Source organism: Ranitomeya variabilis, chromosome 2 (genome assembly GCF_051348905.1).
Source record: "Ranitomeya variabilis isolate aRanVar5 chromosome 2, aRanVar5.hap1, whole genome shotgun sequence".
In the NCBI taxonomy this organism is placed as follows: domain Eukaryota; kingdom Metazoa; phylum Chordata; class Amphibia; order Anura; family Dendrobatidae; genus Ranitomeya; species Ranitomeya variabilis.
This window is the reverse complement of record NC_135233.1, coordinates 571,409,169-571,429,021: the sequence shown is the minus strand read 5'-3', so window position 1 is coordinate 571,429,021 and position 19,853 is coordinate 571,409,169. Positions and strand designations below refer to the sequence as shown.

At 43.5% G+C, this 19,853-nt stretch overlaps 1 protein-coding gene across 1 annotated transcript in view; it reads right to left on the bottom strand.

Annotated features, from left to right (window-relative positions):
- Positions 1-1,620: 1,620 nt before the first annotated feature.
- FTO (FTO alpha-ketoglutarate dependent dioxygenase) overlaps positions 1,621-19,853 on the bottom strand; it is a 507,540-nt gene continuing 489,307 nt past the window's right edge. Inside the window, exon 9 of the mRNA XM_077288251.1 lies at positions 1,621-1,757. Coding sequence (XP_077144366.1) covers positions 1,739-1,757 — 19 coding nt within the window. The 3' untranslated portion in view covers positions 1,621-1,738. The remainder of the gene's footprint in view (positions 1,758-19,853) is intronic.

Genomic DNA, 19,853 nt, shown 5'->3' with positions numbered 1-19,853 from the left:
ACGGTGAATGTCACCTTTTCTTCTCTTCATCCAATTTTATGCTATATCCCTATCTTTTTAGTGCAATAATCTAAACTATTTTTTAATACCCACTCCATGAAAAAAGCATCATCAGTGACTCTAATTTGAGGGGCTGGGCTTGTCCCTGCTCTTTCACTGTGCTATGTGCACAATGACAGTGCACTCTCTGTCACCCCCTCAGATCAGCAGTAACAAGCTAGAAAAAGAGTGTACTGTTAATGTGTGTTCTAAGGCTATCCGGCGTGCAGCGACTAGTGACACCCCCACAAGTGACATAACTTGCAGGGGCGGTGTTGGTCTCTGCACGCCATGTAGTCTTAAAACTCTCAGAAAACACACTAATACAGCACTATGGTGCCGGCTCATTAGCGCTTATCTGAGCCTATAACAGAGAGTGCGCTATCATTGTGCACATCACACAGTGAAAGAGCAGCCAACCCTTGAAACATGCATCACTGATCACGCTTCATTTCAGGAAGTGGGCAGAGGCTGCCGCAGTGACCTCTGTCCTCTGATGATGCTTTGCTTGTAATAATAATTTATATTTCTATAGCACCACCATATTCCGCAGCACTTTACATTTCAGAGGAAACATGTACAGACAATAAAGACATTACAGAGTAACACATAATTCAACAAATACCAAGAGGAGCGAGCGTCCTGCTCCCAAGCTTATAATTCGTTTCAGTATCCCATCATGCACTTGGATTCTGAAATGGAGTGTCATAAAAAAAAAGAAGTAAGGGAAAAAAAGAGAAGCAGTTAAATAGTATAGATAGGGAAGTTTAATACATTTTTAATTGAAGTGTATTAGAAAATAGTTTATATTATGGCACTAAATAGATAGGGATACAGAATGAAAAATTTTTGCATGCCGGACCACCCCTTTAAAGTGATTTTTCACTCAAAAGTGACCCAACATTTCTCATGTATAGTCATTCACTCTGGTAGACTCTTGTTGCCTCCTCTCCTCATGAAAGCGTCCTGTTCCTCCTGACTTCAAGATGGCTGCCATAATGGCATAAGGGGGTGCAGGGGAAAGTCTAAACTATGCCTTCCGTGCATTTTTTCTGCTGTAGGATTGGAATGGCAGAGGATGCATTTTTTAGATTTAGCATGGAAATCCTCATGCCACTACGGCGGCCATCTTGTAAGCAAGAGGAAAGCACACCAATCTGGATAGAGGAGGCAAATGGAGGCAGCAGGTAGAGAAACCATAATCACTTTTCATTCCCAGGATCGAGGGTCACTTTAATGTGTCTGAAAATTAGCAATTGATCCAATAACTATATGTGGTAGAAAAAAATCTGTTTTCTGGGTACAAATATGCAACAGATTTATCAAAACAGTCGTTAAAAATGTCTGAGTTGTCCAAAACAACCAATCACAGCAAAGCTTTCATTTTTCCACAGCAGCTTATGAAAAGCCAGCTGCGCTGTGATTTGTAATGTATCATGTTAAGCTTTGTCCTCTAACATGCTGGGCTCATGACGGAAGTACGATGGATCCCATTGTAGCCAGTGGGGTCTGCCGAGCGTTGTTGGTATCTGTCATATCATCCTTTATTGGTGATGTGTAACACATCAAGTGGGAAAATCCAGCTCAGCGGCCATGCCAGTAATATGTGGCCAATGTACAGGAACCCCTTGGCTATGTTCACACGTTGCCTTTCTTCTGCGTTGATTTCCGCAGGCAAAACCTGCGCAGTAGGCAGTGGTTAGCACACGGCGCTGCTCCTTTAAGACAATAAAAGTTAAAACACATTGAGAAGTTCACCGTGACATGGCAGTGGGCTTCATACAGTCTGATCATAATGTTAAATTCTGAACATCATGTTCAGTTATATATATTTTTGCCAGGTGGCATTAGATCAATATACAATTTTTTTGTACGTGCGCTCCATGCTCTTTTTTTAGCGTATTGGCAGTAAAGAAGCTGCTTACAAAAAGCAGGTTTCGCTGAGTTTTTTGGTATGTTTTTGCTGTGGTTTTAATGCTGAGTTTTTGTTGATAAAGTTTAGTGCCCCCCCCCAAAAAAAAAAAAAAAGCCTGATTTGACTTCCTTTGTTTTTTTGCCCCAAAATCACAGCAAAAACTGATACCTGCATTTTTTTTTTGCTGCGTCTTTGCTGCTTTTTGCACTTACCCATTATTTTCTATAGGTCAAAAAATGCTGCAGCTTTCCAAATCAGTCTGAAATATGACTGACTATACTGGGGAATCCCAACAGCAACAAAAAAAATGTTGACTGTAGTCAAATGGTGAAGGTCTCAAATTCAATATCCGAAAAAGTTATAGCTACTGGTATAGCAGTAAAACTTATTCTGATAGAATGTGTAGCTTTTAGTGATGAGCGAGTGTGCTCGTTACTCGAGTTTTCCGAGCATGCTTGGGTGATCTCCGAATATTTTGGGCGTGCTTGTAGATTATGTTTGTGTCTGGATGTGTTCAGGTTGTCTAACAGCCGCAAATCATGCAGCTGCAGTGACACAAACACAATCTACGAGCATAGCCAAGATACTCGGAGAACACCCGCGCATGCTCGGAAAACTCACGAGTAACGAGCACACTCACTCATCACTACTAGCTTTATGTTTCTGGGTCCCATTGCAAAATCTTTAGTATGACCCCACACTTCCCATGTGCCACATCTAACATATAGTGCTTATATGGCTCTCTGCTGAGGTTCTTGTGGAACCACAAGATTTTATTACTGACAATATTCTTAAAACAACCTTGGGGTTCTGATTCTAAGTTTTCAATACTGTGAGACCACAGCATGAAAATAATGAATATAGCAGCAAGGTGAGAGAGTGAGATGAATGGAATCTAGGAAAGCTTTGGTTTTTTTTAAGGCTGTTTAGAAGTTTCTCTTATGGCGCTGGATTTTTATGGAATAATAGTATAAAGTGTAAACAGACCTATTTCATTAACCTTGTATCCCCACTATCCTACAACCCAAAACAACTGTTCAGCACATTTAACTCTCTCCTCCGCCCACCACTGCCACCTCCAACTCCCCTAATCTCTTTGCCACCTACTTCAAAAACAAGATCGACCAAACAAGGCAAATCTTTACTGTTCCACCACCCGATATACCAGACCTCTGCCCTTCCCTAATAACTTCCCTCTCCAACATCACTGAAGGAGAACTTACTCACCTCCTTTCCAAATCATACCTCACCACCTGTGCACTTGACCCCATCCCTTCCCACCTGCTCCCCAACCTCACTAACATGCTCATTCCAGCCCTAACCCATCTCTTCAACCTATCGTTATCTTCTGGTTCCATTACCCTCTGCCTTCAAACATGCCACCATCACACCCATCCTCAAAAAAGCTAACCTTGACCCAATTGCTATGCCCAGCTATTGCCCCATATCACTGCTCCCGTTTGCTTCCAAACTCCTTGAGCAGCATGTCCATGCTCAACTTTCCTCCCACCCCTCATCTAACTCTCTTCTTGACAACGGCTCCGCCCCCACCAATCCACCGAAACTGCTCTGACCAAAATTAATAATGACTTACTCACAGCCAAAGCTAACAGACAGTTTTCCATCCTCCTCCTCGACCTGTCCTCTGCTTTCAACACAGTCGAGCACTGCCTACTGCTACAGATTCTTTCTTCCCTTGGCATCAAAGACTTTGCCCTGTCCTGGATTGCCTCATACCTTTCCGACCGCACATTTGGCGTTTCCCACTCCCACACTACCTCCTCATCCCACCCGCTCTCTGTTGGAGTCCCTCAAGGCTTTGGCCTAGGGCCCCTACTTTTTTCCATCTATACCCTTGGCCTAGGACAACTGAAAGTCCCATGGCTTCCAGAACCACCTGTATGCGAACGACACTCAGATCTACCTCTCTGGCCCAGATGTCATCTCTCTGCTGTCCCGAATCCCGGAGTGTCTATCAACCATATCCTCCTTCAACTCTCGCTTCCTAAAACTCAATGTCGACAAAACCGAAATCATTATCTTTCCCCCATCTCGCGTATCCCCCCTACCTGATCTATCTATTATGGTAAACAGCAGCACGCTCTCTCCCGCACCTGAAATCCGCTGCCTCGGGGTAACTCTCGACTCTGCCCTGTCCTTCAAACCGCACGTCCAAACTCTTGCCACCTCCTGTTGCCTCCAACTCAAAAATATTGCCAGAATCCATCCCTTCCTCACCCCACAAGCTACTAAAACTCTTGTGCATACCTTCATCATCTCCCGCCTCGATTACTGCAACACACTCCTCTGTGGCATCCCCGCTAACTCCCTTGCACCACTCCAGTCTGTCCTCAACTCTGCTGCCCGGCTAATCCACCTCTCTCCTCGCTACTCCTCTGCTTCTCCCCTCTGCAAATCCCTCCACTGGCTCCCAATTCCCCAAAGAATCCAGTTCAAACTACTAACACTGAGGCCATGTGCACACGTTCAGTATTTTTCGCGTTTTTTTGCGATAAAAACGCGAAAAAAATGCTAACATATGCCTCCCATTATTTTCAGTGTATTCCGCATTTGTGCAAATGTAGCCTTTTTTTCCGCGAAAAAATCGCATCGCGGAAAAAAAAGCAACATGTTCATTAAAATGCGGAATTGCAGGGGATTCCGCACACCTAGGAGTGCATTGATCTGCTTACTTCCCGCACGGGGCTGTGCACACCATGCAGGAAGTAAGCAGATTATGTGCGGTTGGTACCCAGGGTGGAGGAGAGGAGACTCTCCTCCACGGACTGGGCACCATATAATTGGTCAAAAAAAAAGAATTAAAATAAAAAATAGTCATATACTCACCTTCGATGTCTTCCCGCCTCTCAGCTGCATGCTGCCGCTTCGGTTTCTATAGCTGGTGTGCGGTGAAGGACCTGCGATGACGTCACGGTCTTGTGTTTGGTCGAGACCGGTCATGTGACCGCTCACGTGACCGCGACGTCATGGAAGGTCCTGAACCACACCGGCATTTATAGGAACGGACGCCTACAGGTGAGTATAACCATTTTTTTTATTTTTTTTAAACATTCTATCTTTTACTATAGATGCTGCATAGGCTGCACCTATAGTAAAAAGATGGTCACACTAGTCAAACACTATGTTTGACAAGTGTGACCAACCTGTCAGTCAGTTTTCCAAGCGATGCTACAGATCGCTTGGAAAACTTTAGCATTCTGCAAGCTAATTACGCTTGCAGAATGCTAAAAAAACGCGAAAAAAAACGGAAAAAAAAAAAAAATGCGGATTTCTTGCAGAAAATTTCCGGTTTTCTTCAGGAAATTTCTGCAAGAAATCCGGACATGTGCACATACCCTGAACTACAAAGTCATCCACAACCTGAGCTCTCTCTATATCTCTGAACTAATCTCCCACTATCTTCCCTCACGCAATCTTCAATCCTCCCAAGACCTCCTACTCTCCTCTGCACTTATTTGTTCCTCACACAACCGCCTCCAAGATTTCTCCCGAATATGCCCCATCCTCTGTAATTCCACGCCTCAACACATCCGATTATCCGCCACCCTCGGATCCTTCAGATGGAACCTGAAAACCCATCTCTTCAGGAAAGCCTACAGCCTGCAATAACCATTCTGCCGCCTCACCAACCACCCGAGCTGCCACCTCACCAACCACCCACGCTGCCGCCTCACCAACCACCTGAGTTGCCCCCTCACCAACCACCCGAGCTGCCGCCTCACCAACCACCCAAGCTGCCGCCTCACCACCAGCAGAGCTGCAGCATCCCCGACCTTCTGTCTCTTCCCCAGTATCCCGTAGAATGTAAGTCCGCAAGAACAGGGTCCCCTCTCCTCTGTACCAGTCTGTCATTGTAAATTTGTGCACTGTAAATTATATCTATAACCCTGTATGTAACCCCTTTCTCATGTACAGCACCATGGAATTAATGGTGCTATATAAATAAATAATCATAATAATAATAATAATAAATATGAGTGAATTGATTTGATGCAAATACAGTTGGTGTTAAATTTTAGGAAATTCACTTGACCTGACAAATTCGAAAAATGTGCAATTCATTTTGCATGAATCGGAGAGCTTCATAGAATACGTGCCGCATCCTTCATTTCAGTCACAGCAGGATGATGTTACCTCTGACAGCAACACTGTCAGTTTGAGTCTGTTGTGCAAAATTTCACTCCTCTTCCTCTGCCATAACAGTTAAAAATTAGGGGCTTTCAATTCTGTCGATGACATTTTTATCTGTTGTGCCCCTTAGTCCCATGCCACAGCACTCTGCAGGATAAGGAAGATATTTCACAGCAACCTCTTTGAATTGATTTATTTGATGAGAAAAACAGTCATCCATTGTACTCGAAACACATGGCTCCAGAGGAGATTGAAGACAGTATTAAAATACCTAGTTCTATCAGCCTTAGTAGTTAGGGGAACTCTAAATCAGGGCAATCTAGAAGTGGGAACCAGGAAGGGGGGTCAAGGATCTTAGGACATTTCCCACATTGAAGCAACTGTCAGCCAAGTCAAGGATGGTGATTATTTGTGGTCGACAGGACTTGGGAACCAGGTGGGTGTGACAAGGAGGTGATCTCACTAGAAGTTTAGGGTAGCAAAGTGAGCAATATAGAGCATAGATGACATCTGGCCAAAATATCTGTTTCTACTGCAGTCAGCTCGGGATCAGATGATACTGCAACTGAAGTTGGTGGAAGAGGCTCAACAGTACCTGAAAGCTCTTGTCATGGTGAGTCCTACTTGCAAGCACCTGAGATGAAGTCTTCATTGGACCCAACAGGCCAAATGATTATAAGCATCCACCCTCCATCTACACAGAACATGTCATTTCCATTTGTAATTGCTTTCTAATCTTAGTTGTTTTATATTATACATAGAAATGTGCAGAATTTTTTTTACTAAATTGTAAGTGCCCAGATTGCTATGAATAGCTATGTATTCTACTCTGAAATCTCTCCAGACTCCAATGCATGATAATTAGAGTAGAGGGAAGGGGATAAAAAATAAAAAACAATATAATCACCTGTTCTAAGCCCTCATCTGAATCCTTATGCTGCTTCCACTGACACTCCCAAACACTCATGGTGACAATGCAAGTCATGGACATCGCTGAAATGTGTCTACTCAAACATGACAACATGTTCCAAAGCTCCAGACCAAAGAGAAGACCAGGACACATGGGTGGAGGTGGCATAAGGAGTAGTGATGAGCCAATATACTCGTTACTCAAGATTTCTCGAGCATGCTCGGGGGTCCTCCGAGTATTTTTTAGTGCTCGGAGATTTAGTTTTTCTTGCCGCAGCTGAATGATTTACTAGCAACCAGGCTACCCCCACATGTACTTATGCTGGCTAACAGATGTAAATCATTCAGCTGCGGCAAGAAAAACTAAATCTCCGAGCACTAAAAAATACTCGGAGGACCCCTGAGCATGCTCGAGAAGTCTCGAGTTACGAATATATTCGCTCATTACTAATAAGGAGTCAAATGAGTATTATGTGTTTTTTTATTTCAACTTCTTTCCAGCCCTCAAGAGAATCTAACAAAATGACAACCTTGCTTGATTTGTGAAAATCAAATTCTGAAAATTTCAAATTCTCCAGAATCTAACATTTTTATGAAATTCATAGTTAATTCGATTTGTTATGGATCATCTTCAAAATTTAGACAAACAGGACATTTCATCCAATAAAATGTAGACACTAGTGGCAATAATAATAGCAGAAATGATCGGTTCCAAAGTCATGCGGATGTCTTCTGGTGAACCTTTGGGGCCCGGAAAAAGGCAAAAAATTGTTCCGAAATAAATGATTTACTATAATGCTTCTGAGTACAGAGTTGCTACTTTTGTGAAGCTGGTTTCATGCTTGATGTGTTTGCTTTGGACTGACAAGATGGTTACAAGTAAGCCTAAACCGCAGCCATGGCTTGCGAGTAGCTGGGGACAAGCAATTTTGAAAATGCACTGAAGTCTACGTCTATAATTGTTGTGCTTGCATTGTGAATCCTGGTTCCAAAGCACGTAAAAAAACGATGGGAATACAGCCTGTTATTATGCACATAGCCATCCCGGGGTCTGAGATGCTGGAAACAATTATAACATAATATGAAGTGAATCTGACATGATTGACGAGGTTAACCAGAAATGACCATTGTAGTCATGTTTCTAAGGTCTACTATTGCGAATGGCTTCCAGAGATGGCTGGCATTATTAACTCTCCGTGCATATTATGCTTACTTCATTCCTCTCGGATACAGACATTGTTATAAATTAGTTTCTTTCTGGCACTGTTACAGTTAATAAGCTCTATGCTGATTGGTTTACAATAATTGGTCCTCCATTTGCATCTCTTATGAAAAGAGCTTGGATTTCCCCTATACGTCGAGCTGAGGTTATTGCCACCAGAAAAACCGCTTTAAGCGTTACTGATCTGAGATATGCTTGATCTAGAGGTTCATAAGGATTTTCCCGTAAATCATTCAAGACTAAATTTAGGTCCCAAGGAGGGACGGAACTGCGTATTGTAGGTCTAATACGTTGAGTGGCTCTAATGAATCTAACCACCCAGGGGTGTTCTGCCAGAGGGTAATCAAAAAAGGACCCCAGAGTTGAGATTTGCACTTTTAGTGTGTTGGGTTTTAGACCTTTGTGGAAGCCAGCCTGAAGAAAGTCTAGAACCTGAGGAATATTAGGTTCCCGTTTAAGAGGTATAGGGCCTGCACAAAGTGAGCAAAATTTTTTCCAGACTTTAACCCCTTCATGACCTTGGGATTTTTTGTTTTTCCGTGTTCGCTTTTCACTCCCCTCCTTCCCAGAGCCATAACTTTTATATTTTTCCATCAATTTGGCCACGTGAGGGCTTATTTTTTGCAGGACGAGTTGTACTTTTGAACGACATCATTGGTTTTAGCATGTATTGTACTAGAAAGCGGGAAAAAAATTCCAAGTGCAGTGAAATTGCAAAAAAAGTGCAGTCCCACACTTGTTTTTTGTTTGGCTTTTTTGCTAGGTTCACTAAATGCTAAAACTGACCTGCCATTATGATTATCCAGGTCACTACGAGTTCATAGACACCTAACATGACTAGGTTATTTTTTACCTAAGTGGTGAAAAAAAATTCCAAACTTTGCTAAAAAAACAAAAAAACAAAAAATTGCGCCATTTTCCGATACACGTAGCATCTCCATTTTTCATGATCTGGGGTCGGTTGAGGGCTTATTTTTTGTGTGCCGAGCTGGCGTTTTTAATGATAGAATTTTGGTGCAGATACGTTCTTTTGATCGCCCGTTATTGCATTTTAATGCAATGTCGCGGCGATCAAAAAAACTTAATTCTGGCGTTTCGAATTTTTTTCTCACTACGCTGTTTAGCGATCAGGTTAATGCTTTTTTTTATTGATAGATCGGGCGATTCTGAACGCGGCGATATCAAATATGTGTAGGTTTGATTTTTTTTTTATTGATTTATTTTGATTGGGGCGAAAGGGGGGTGATTTAAACTTTTATATTTTTTTTTATTTTTTTAACTTTTTTTAACTTTTTTTTTACTTTTGCCATGCTTCAATAGCCTCCATAGGAGGCTAGAAGCAGGCACAGCACGATCGCCTCTGCTACATAGCAGCGATCTGCTGTTCGCTGCTATGCAGCAGAAAATCAAGTGTGCTGTGAGCGCCGACCACAGGCTGGCGCTCACAGCAGCCGGGGATCTGTAACCATAGAGGTCTCAAGGACCTCTATGGTTACCATTCAGAAGCATCGCCGGCCTCCGATCATGTGACGGGGGTCGGCAATGCCGTCATTTCCTGCCGCCCGGCCGGATGCGGTAGTTAAATGCCGCTGTCTGCGTTTGACAGCGGCATTTAACTAGTTAATAGGCGCGGGCAGATCGCGATTCTGCCCGCGCCTATTGTGGGCACATGTCAGCTGTTCAAAACAGCTGACATGTCCCGGCTTTAATGCGGGCTCACCGCCGGAGCCCGCATCAAAGAGGGTCTTCTGACCTCGGACGTACTATCCCGTCCGAGGTCAGAAAGGGGTTAAGATATATGGCTGAGGTGACTGGCTTTCTACCCTTTTGTAAGGTAGATATGACTGACTCTGACAGGCCTCTCAAGTTCAGGATCTCCTTCTCAGGATCCAGGCTGAAAACTGTAGGAATTCTAGATTCTGATGAACAAGAGGGCCTTGTGTCAGGAGGTCTCGTTGTAATGGTAGGAGAAATGGATCTTCTAACGCCATCTGTCTCAATACCGGGAACCAGCTTCTCTTGGGCCAGTACAGCACTACAGTATTAGAATAATTGTTGTCTGACTCTCTTGGATCTTTCGCAGAACTATTGGAATTAAGGGCAGTGGAGGGAAGGCGTATGCCAGCTCCATATCCCAGTCCTGTGCTAAGGTATCTACTGCAGTCGGGTTGTCTCTTGGATTTAACGAGAAGAAGTGTTTTGTCTTTGAGTTTATTCCTGAAGGGAACAAATCTATCTCTGGGAAACCCCAGATGTCAGTAAGTTGCGTAAAGACCTCTTGATTTAAGGTCCACTCTGCGGGTTGTATTTTCTTCCTGCTGAGAAAATCTGCCACTTGATTCTTTTTGCCTTTCAGATGTACCGCCGTTAATGATCTTACGTTGAGCTCTGTCCAGGAGAATATTGAGTTTGTTAAGAAAAGATAAATTTTTAGTCAGCTCACTGTCCTGTCTCACTCCTGGAGTCCGTCTGTCAGCCAGGGTCGCGGTTCGGCAGCTACAGCTGCCTATAATCTACATATAGATTAAGGTGTAAAATAGGTATGCAGCACGGATAGGGGGAATATCATTTTATTTGCATTAAGTAATAATGTATAATATATATTGCACAGGCATATTTACATTTTGACATTCCACTTAATTTAAAAAATAGTAAAAAATATCAATACATACCGTGCATATATAATACTATTATATTCCACTAAAATCTGATTTGCAAATAACACTAGTATAAATGTTTTATGATTTATTATATATATTTGGATTGTATATGGGAATATCCTGATATATGAAATGATACACTCTTTGTAATGATATTTACATAACATGATATGACTCCTTATTATCTTGCTATTATATTTATATGTACAGGTTCACACAGAGCTTTTTTTCTAAACTGCATTTTTGGTTGCAAGGAATTACTTAAATTCAACATCCACATTGAAACCATCTGCGTGCGTGCTGGACATGAAAGTGTTAAGGTACCTTCACACTAAACGACTTTACAACGACAACGATAGCGATCTGTGACGTTGCAACGTCCTGGCTAGCGATATCGTTGTGTTTGACACGCAGCAGCGATCTGGATCCTGCTGTGATATCGCTGGTCGTTGCTGAAAGTTCAGAACTTTATTTGGTCGTCAGATCGGCGTGTATCGTCGTGTTTGACAGCCAAAGCAACGATGCCAGCAATGTTTTACACTGGTAACCAGGGTAAATATCGGGTTACTAAGCGCAGGGCCGCGCTTAGTGACCCGATGTTTACCCTGGTTACCATTGTAAATGTAAAAAAAACAAACAGTACATACTCACCTTCTGCTGTCTGTCACACGTCCCTCGCCGTCTGCTTCCCGCACTGACTGTGAGTGCCGGGCGTAAAGTGAAAGCAGAGCACAGCAGTGACGTCACCGCTGTGCTGTGCCTTACGGCTGGCACTCACAGTCAGTGCGGGAAGCAGACGGTGAGGGACGTGTGACAGACAGCAGAAGGTGAGTATGTACTGTTTGTTTTTTTTACATTTACAATGGTAACCAGGGTAAACATCGGGTTACTAAGCGCGGCCCTGCGCTTAGTAACCCGATGTTTACCCTGGTTACCCGGGGACCTCGGCATCGTTGGTCGCTGGAGAGCTGTCTGTGTGACAGCTCTCCAGCGACCAAACAGCGACGCTGCAGCGATCGGCATCGTTGTCGATATCGCTGCAGCGTCGTTTAGTGTGAAGGTACCTTAACTTACACAGCTGATATCTCTGCTCTGACCTTAGCCTCTGTATGGACTTGCTCTTTGTAGCTATTTAATGTCTATTTGTGTCTGTTTAGTGAGACCATGATTAAGGCCTTGTCACAGGCCAAAACATGTTGGTTCTAGATGTCCACTGGCTGATCTGACTGCATTAACTATGCTCTTTTACATTTTTTAACCCCTTTCTGACATATGACGTACTTACCCGTCAAGGTGGTATGGGCCCGTATGACCACCGACGGGATAGTACATCATCACCGATCAGCCGTGCTCACGGGGAGAGCGTGGCCGATCGGGGCCGGGTGTCAGCTGACTATCGTAGCTGACATCCGACACTATGTGCCAGGAGCGGTCACGGACCGCTCCTGACACATTAACCCCCAGAACACTGCGATCAAACATGATCGCAACGTTCCAGCGGCATAAGGAAGCATTGCGCAGGGAGGGGGTTCCCTGCGTGCTTCCCTGAGGCCCTCGGAGCAACGCGAGGGTCTCCTACCTCCTCCTCCCTGCAGGCCCCTGGATCCAAAATGGCCGTGGGGCTCCTTCCAGGTCCTGCAGGGAGGTGGCTTGCAAGCGCCTGCTCAGAGAAGGCGCCGGCAAGCCTCCTGCAGTGCCTGTCAGATTGCTGATCTGACACAGTGCACTGCAAAGTGTCAGATCAGCGATCTGACACTATACAGCAATGTTCCCCCCTGGGACACAAAGTAAACAAGTAAAAAAATATATATTTCCATGTGTAAAAAAAAAAAATACTAAAAAGAGAAAAAATATATATATTGTTCCAATAAATACATTTCTTTATCTAAATAAAAAAAAACAATAAGGCTGTGTTCACACGTTGCAGATTATTCGCGTTTTTTCCCTATAAAAACGCTATAAAACCGCAAATAATCTGCTGATATTATGCATCCTATCATTTTTAATGAATTCTGCACTTTTTGTACACATGATGCGTTTTTTTCCGCGGTAAAAACGCATCGCGGTAAAAAAACGCAGCATGTTCATTAATTTTGCGGTTTTTTTGCGGATTTCCCACTTAAAATGCATTGGGAAATGTCCGGAAAAAAATGCATCAAAAACGCGTCAAAAACGCGGTAAAAACGCGCAAAAAACGCATGCGGTTTTCTAGCAGATTTCTTGCAGAAAATTTCAGGTTTTCCTCAGGAATTTTCTGCAAGAATTCCTGAACGTGTGCACATAGCCTTAAAGTACACATATTTAGTATCGCCGCGTCCGTAACGACCCGACTTAGAAAACTGTCCCGCTAGTTAACCTTTTCAGTGAACACCGTAAAAAAATGTAAAAAAAAAACGAGGCAAAAAACAACCGCCAAACAAAATGTGGAATAACACGCGATCAAAAAGAGGGATATAATAAACATGGTACCACTGAAAACGTCACCTTGTCCCACAAAAAACGAGCCACAATACAGCATCATCAGAATAAAGTGATGCAAAAATAATAATTTTTTCTATAAAATAGTTTTTATCGTATAAAAGCACCAAAACATAAAAAATATATAAATGAGGTATTGCTGTAGTCGTTCTGACCCGAAAAATAAAACTGCTTTATCAATTTTACCAAACGTGAAATGGTATAAACACCATTCTGCCTCACAAAAATCGGAATAAAAAGAGATAAAAAAATGTCACGTGCCCGAAAATGGTACCAATATAATCATCGTCCAGCAAAAATGAAGACCTCACATGACTGTGGACCAAAATATGAAAAAATTATAGCTCTCAAAATGTGGAGACGCAAAAACAATTTTTTGCAATAAAAAGCGTCTTTTAGTGTGTGACAGCTGCCAATCATAAAAATCTGCTAAAAAAACACTATAAATAGTAAATCAAACCCCCTTAATCACCACCTTAGTTAGGGAAAAATAATAAAAATAAAAAAAGTATTTATTTCCATTTTCCCATTAGGGTTAGGGTTGGGGCTAAAGTTAGGGCTAAATTTGGGGTTTGGGTTAAAGTTACTGTTGGGGCTAAAGTTAGGGATGGGGCTAAAGTTAGGGATAGGGTTTGGATTACATTTACGGTTGGGATTAGGGTTAGCGGTGTGGTTAGGGTTATGGTTGGGATTAGGGTTAGGGGTGTGTTGGGGTTAGGGGTATGGTTGGGATTAGGGTTAGGGGCATGTTCGGGTCAGGGGTGTTAGGGTTATGGTTAGGGTTGGGATTAGGATTAGGGGTGTGTGTGGGTTAGGGTTTCAGTTAGAAAGGGTTTCCTGTTGTGATCCGCTTTTTGGGCTCCCCTAGTGGTGGCTGGTGGTACTGGAGACTTGTGTGTTCTTTTCTGCCTCAGCTCACCTGCTTCCATCAGTTTTGGGAGTTCCCTATTTAGCCTTGCTCTCCAGTCACTTCCTTGCCGGTCATCATTGTAACCTGAGTCTTTCAGTTGCATGTTCCTGCTACCAGTCTGCTGATCAGCTAAGTGGACTCTTGTCCTTTTTGTTTTGTATTTTTTGTCCAGTTTACAGTTTGTCATTTCCTGTTACTGGAAGCTCTTGTGGACTGAAATTGCCACTCCTGTGTCATGAGTTGACACAGGAGTCTTAAAGTAATTTCAGGATGGGTTTTTGAAAGGGTTTTTCAGCTGACCGTGAAGTCCTCTTTTGTATCCTTCCTCTATCTAGTAAGTGGACCTCGCTTTGCTAAATCTACCTTCATACTGTGTATGTCTTTTCCTCTGAACTCACCGTTAATATATGTGGGGGCTACTATCATCTTTGGGGAATTTCACTAGAGGTAAGCCAGGTCTGTTCCTTCCTCTTCCAGGCGTAGTTAGTTCTCCGGCTGGCGCATGGCATCTAGGCAGCCGTAGGAATGCTTCCTGGCTACTGTTAGTTGTGTGGTAGATTTAGGTCACGGTCAGCTTGAGTTTCCATCACCCGAGGGCCAGTCTGTTATTTTGTGTTTCTGATGTTCCCATGCCATTGGGGAATCATGACAGTTTCCACTGTTTAGGCACATCAGGGGCTCTCCAAACGCAACATGGCGTCCGATCTCAATTCCAGCCAATTTTGCATTGAAAAGTCAAATGGCGCTCCTTCCCTTCCGAGCTCTGCCATGCGCCCAAACAGTGATTTACCCCCACATATGGGGTATCAGCATACTCAGAACAAATTGCACAACAACTTTTGGTGTCTAATTTCTTCTGTTACCCTTAGGAAAATAAAGAATTGGGGGTGAAAAGATCATTTTTGTGAAAAAATATGATTTTTTATTTTTACGGCTCTACATTATAAACTTCTGTGAAGAACTTGGTGGGTCAAAGTGCTCACCACACATCTAGATAAGTTACTTAGGAGGTCTACTTTCCAAAATGGTGTCACTTGTGTTGAGTTTCAATGTTTAGGCACATCAGGGGCTCTCCAAACATGACATGGCGTCCCATCTCAATTCCAGTCAATTTTGCATTGAAAAGTCAAATAGCGCTCCTTCCCTTCCGAGCTCTGCCATGCGCCCAAACAGTGGTTTACCCCCACATATGGGGTATCAGTGTACTCAGGACAAATTGCTCAACAAATTTGGAGCTGAAGTAAATTTTTTGTGAAGAAAAGTTAAATGTTGATTTTTTGTTAAACATTCCAAAAATTCCTGTGAAACTCCTGAAGAGTTAATAAACTTCTTGAATGTTGTTTTGAGCACCTTGAGGGGTGCAGTTTTTAGAATGGTGTCACACTTGGGTATTTTCTATCATATAGACCCCTCAAAGTGACTTCAAATGTGATGTGGTCCCTAAAAAAAAATGGTGTTGTAAAAATGAGAAATTGCTGGTCAACTTTTAACCGTTATAACTCCCAAATAAAAAAAAATTTGGTTCCCAAATTGTGTTGATGTAAAGTACACATGTGGGAAATGTTACTTATTAAGTATTTTGTGTGATATATCTCTGTGATTTAAGGGCATAAAAATTCAAATTTGGAAAATTGTGAAATTTTAGCCAAATTTCCGCTTTTTTCACAAATAAACGCAGGTAATATCAAAGAAATTTTACCACTATCATGAAGTACAACATGTCACGAGAAAACAGAGTCAGAATCATCAGGATCTGTTGAAGCGTTCCAGAGTTATAACCTCATAAAGGGACACTGGTCAGAATTGTAAAAATTGGCCCGGTCATTAGTGTGCAAACCATCCTTGGGGGTAAAGGGGTTAACCATTCTTCAATAAAATGGAAGTTTTATAATACAAGACCTCTGAAGGTGCAGCGGATTCTTCATTGCCGGGTCATACACATTTTTCTGTGTTGTGTTTGTTAGGTCTTGTAGATAATGGTGCCTCGGACCCCTCTGATGTAGCAGGATGGATACTGTAGTTAAATTGTTGGAGAATACTCTGACATGAAGGTCGTTGAGCTGCCTCTGACATCTGCTCAGTGCTTCCCAAACTGCTCTGAGTTCTCTGAGGTTTGATGACTTGCTGCGTACCCATGTGGGCCATGTTCCCTGAAGGTAGCGTCCGTCTACGTGAGCCCCCAACCACTGAGGCTTGCGTCTGTAGTTATGTTTATACATGGAGACATTTTCCAGGGTTTGCCCTGCTGTAGATTTGAAATGTTGATCCACCATGACAGGGAACGTTTTACTTCTCTGGCTATAGACATTCTGTAGTCCAATGAAGCTTCTCTGCCATCTATTTGCAAAGGATTTCTCGTTGTAATATCCTTGAATGAAATTGGCTCCACTAAATGCTTGGAATGCAAGAAGTCATCAGGCCTAGCACTCTTATGGCCTTTCTGATATTGGTGTACTCTCGTTTTTTCAACATCTGAGCTTCTTGTTTGACTGCTAGTTGTTTGTGGGATGGAAGGAATGAATGCTCTTTTTCTGAGTCTAGAAGGACCTATAAGAATGTTTTCCTCCTCTCAGGCTCGAGACTTGACTTTTTTAGGTTTATCACCCATCCCAGGTTCTCTAGAAGCGACATAGTGTCTTTTAGACAATGTTGCATCTGCTGTTGAGAGTCCGCCACCAACAGCAGGTTGTCCAAATATGGAACTATAAGAATGTCTTTTGTCCGTAGGAAGGCCATTGCTTCTGCCATGAGCTTTGTGAAGATCCTCGGTGCGGAAGAAAGCCCGAATGGCTGGCATTGAAATTGGAAGTGAAGTGTCTTCCCTCGGTCTTTTATTGTGAACCTGAGGTACTTCTGATGTGAGGGATGGATGGGCACATGGTAATATGCGCTTTTGAGATCTAGTGTACACATTACAGAGTCTTTCCTTATTAGAGGTATGACGGATTTGAGGGACTACATTTTGAAATGTTTGTAAGATACCCACTGGTTCAGTGGTTTTAAATTTATTATGGTCTGATACTCTCATCCTGGCTTTTTTATAGAAAATAGATTGGAGTAGTGGCCATGGAAGTGCTCCAAAAGAGGTACCTGGATTATGGCTTCTAATTCTTTGAGCTCCTCTATGTCCTCTAGGAGTCTCTGATGAACCACTGGAGATTGGCTGCGGGTCAGGCAAAATCTTCTGGGGGGGTATCTGAGTAAACTCTACTCTGTATCCGTAAGCAATTGTTTGGGGTATCCAACGGTTCTGGGTAATGTTTCGCCATCCTTCCAAGAAGTGCTGAAGTCTTCCCCCAATATGCTTGGCGCCATTGTCTGCTCGACTCGGTCCCTTGGTCAGGAAAGGAGCCTCTACCCCTGCCACCTTTGGGGTAGCTCCACCTTCCGGTTTTACCTTTGCCACTATAATCCTGTCTTGGATGAAATCGAGCCCTCCGAAAGGATGGCATCTTCCTTTGTTTTTGTTCTGGGAAGCTCTTTTCCTTGTCTGATGCTTTATCCAGTAAATCATCTAACACTGGATCGAATACGTGAAGGCCAGAAAACGGAATTGAACAAAGTTTATTTTTAGATTGAATATCCCCTGACCACGATCTTAGCCACACTGCATGCCTTGCTGCATTAGATAGTGCATTGCTTCTGGCTACAAAAAGGACTGACTCTGCCGAGTCATCCGCCATGAAGTCAGGTGCCATTTTTAACAATGGTAAAGATTTCAGGATCTCTTCTCTGGGGGTTCTGTTTTTGATCCGAGCCTCCAGCTCCTCTACCCAGATACTCATTGATCTGGCTACTGAAGTTGCAGCTATGTTAGCTTTCATAATTGCTGCTGATGCTTCCCACGATTTTTTAAGGAAATCCTCAGCTCTTTTGTCCATCGGATCCTTAAGGCCTGAAGAATCTTCGAATGGAATGGCAGTTTTTCTTGATACTTTAGCTACCGTTATATCAATTTTCAGAACTGATTCCCAGGTTTTATTATCTTCTGGATTAAAGGGAAGACGGAATTTGAAGTCCCTTGGGACCACGAGTTTTTTCCCTACGTCTTCCTATTCTTCTAGTATCATTGCCGTTATGTGGTTATTCATAGGGAATATGCTATTTCTACAAGCCCTCAGGCCACCAAACATCTCGTCCTGGACTGTCAATGGCTCCGTAGATTCCTCAACGTTCATGGTGTTCCGGACCCCCTGTAATAGGATGTCCGTATCTTAGGAACAAAATAAGTATCTTTTCCGATCTTCCGAAATAAATATTGAGGAGGTTTCGCCTTCCCCGGAGTCTGGATCAGAGAAGCCTGACACTTCCCCTTCCTCGGAGCTTGGATCCATGTTCCATCTTGGTCTTTTATGGGAGAGAGATTGTGGCGGTTCTACAGTAGCCTGAATCTCCTCTCTGACCATGGTCCGTATGTTAGCTAATAGGGATGTTTGTTCCTGTTTGAGCAGTTTGGTCGTATGCCTCTGGAAGTCTGATAGCCCATAATGGACACTTATTAGATTCCTCTTGACTGCTGTTGTGGATCACTTAGTCGTCTCCTTGTCCTAGAGGCAATACGGAAAAAAGGTCCTGTAGCTATGTGTATGCACCGTAGCTAGGGAGCCCTTATTATACCCCACTCACGTGATCCAGGGATGGTTCTAAGGATTGGATGTCAGGACGGCTAGCACTTTCCATCTTTACTAAGTCAGTGTGTGCTGTCAGAGGTCTGTCTTAAGTAGTCCGTCTTACCCGGCTTCAAGACATCTGATTCGTCCTCCTTCTGATAACAGCTGCTGCCCAACTGAATTTTGCAGGTGCTCCTTCGGACTGCGCATGTGGAGCGCCCTCCCACGCAAGGGCAATGGGGTACTTGGTACCGGGTCCTTCGGTTCTCAGCAGGGATGTCACGGTGGCCAGACCCGGTCCGTGGCCCTTTTGAGGGGAGTCCAATAAAAGGAATAGTTCTATGGGAATAGTGTTTGTGACGCCACCTGTGGTATTTGGTCAGGGTGACCGACGCTACTGTGAGGGGTCCGCTGGGGTGATGTTATGGCAGCTAGATGGTATACCTTCCCACAGGTGAAGTGTATCCCCAGGGCTTCCCAGAGTGTAGATGGTGAATGGTGTGAGGCGCAGTGAATAACGAGGACACAAGGTTGCAGTCTCTTTACATTTACTGAAGGCTTCAGTGTCCACAGTCCAGGGTACAGACCACAGGGTAGGCAGAGTCTGGCCGGTCTGAAGGCAAATCCAGAGTCTCCTTATCCAGGTGGAATTCAATAGCCTTCCTCTAGCGCCTGGATGTTGTAGTATCTCCCTGCTGAGCTTCTCAGTAAGGTCCTCACAACTATTGTAGATGTAATGTCTCTTTCTCTCTGTCCCCCTGATGGATAGGATAGGACAAACCCGTATGACTGGTGGCCTGAGGCTTTTTATAGGGACACTACCACGCCCGGCCCCCACAAGTTGCCACCGTGCCTCCTGGGTATAAGGTCGGGCAGCTAACGTGGAATTAACTGTCCTGCCAGTCTCTGAAGTAAAGTGTAGAGATCCTTACTCCCTCGGTGTTCTGGCTACCGGATT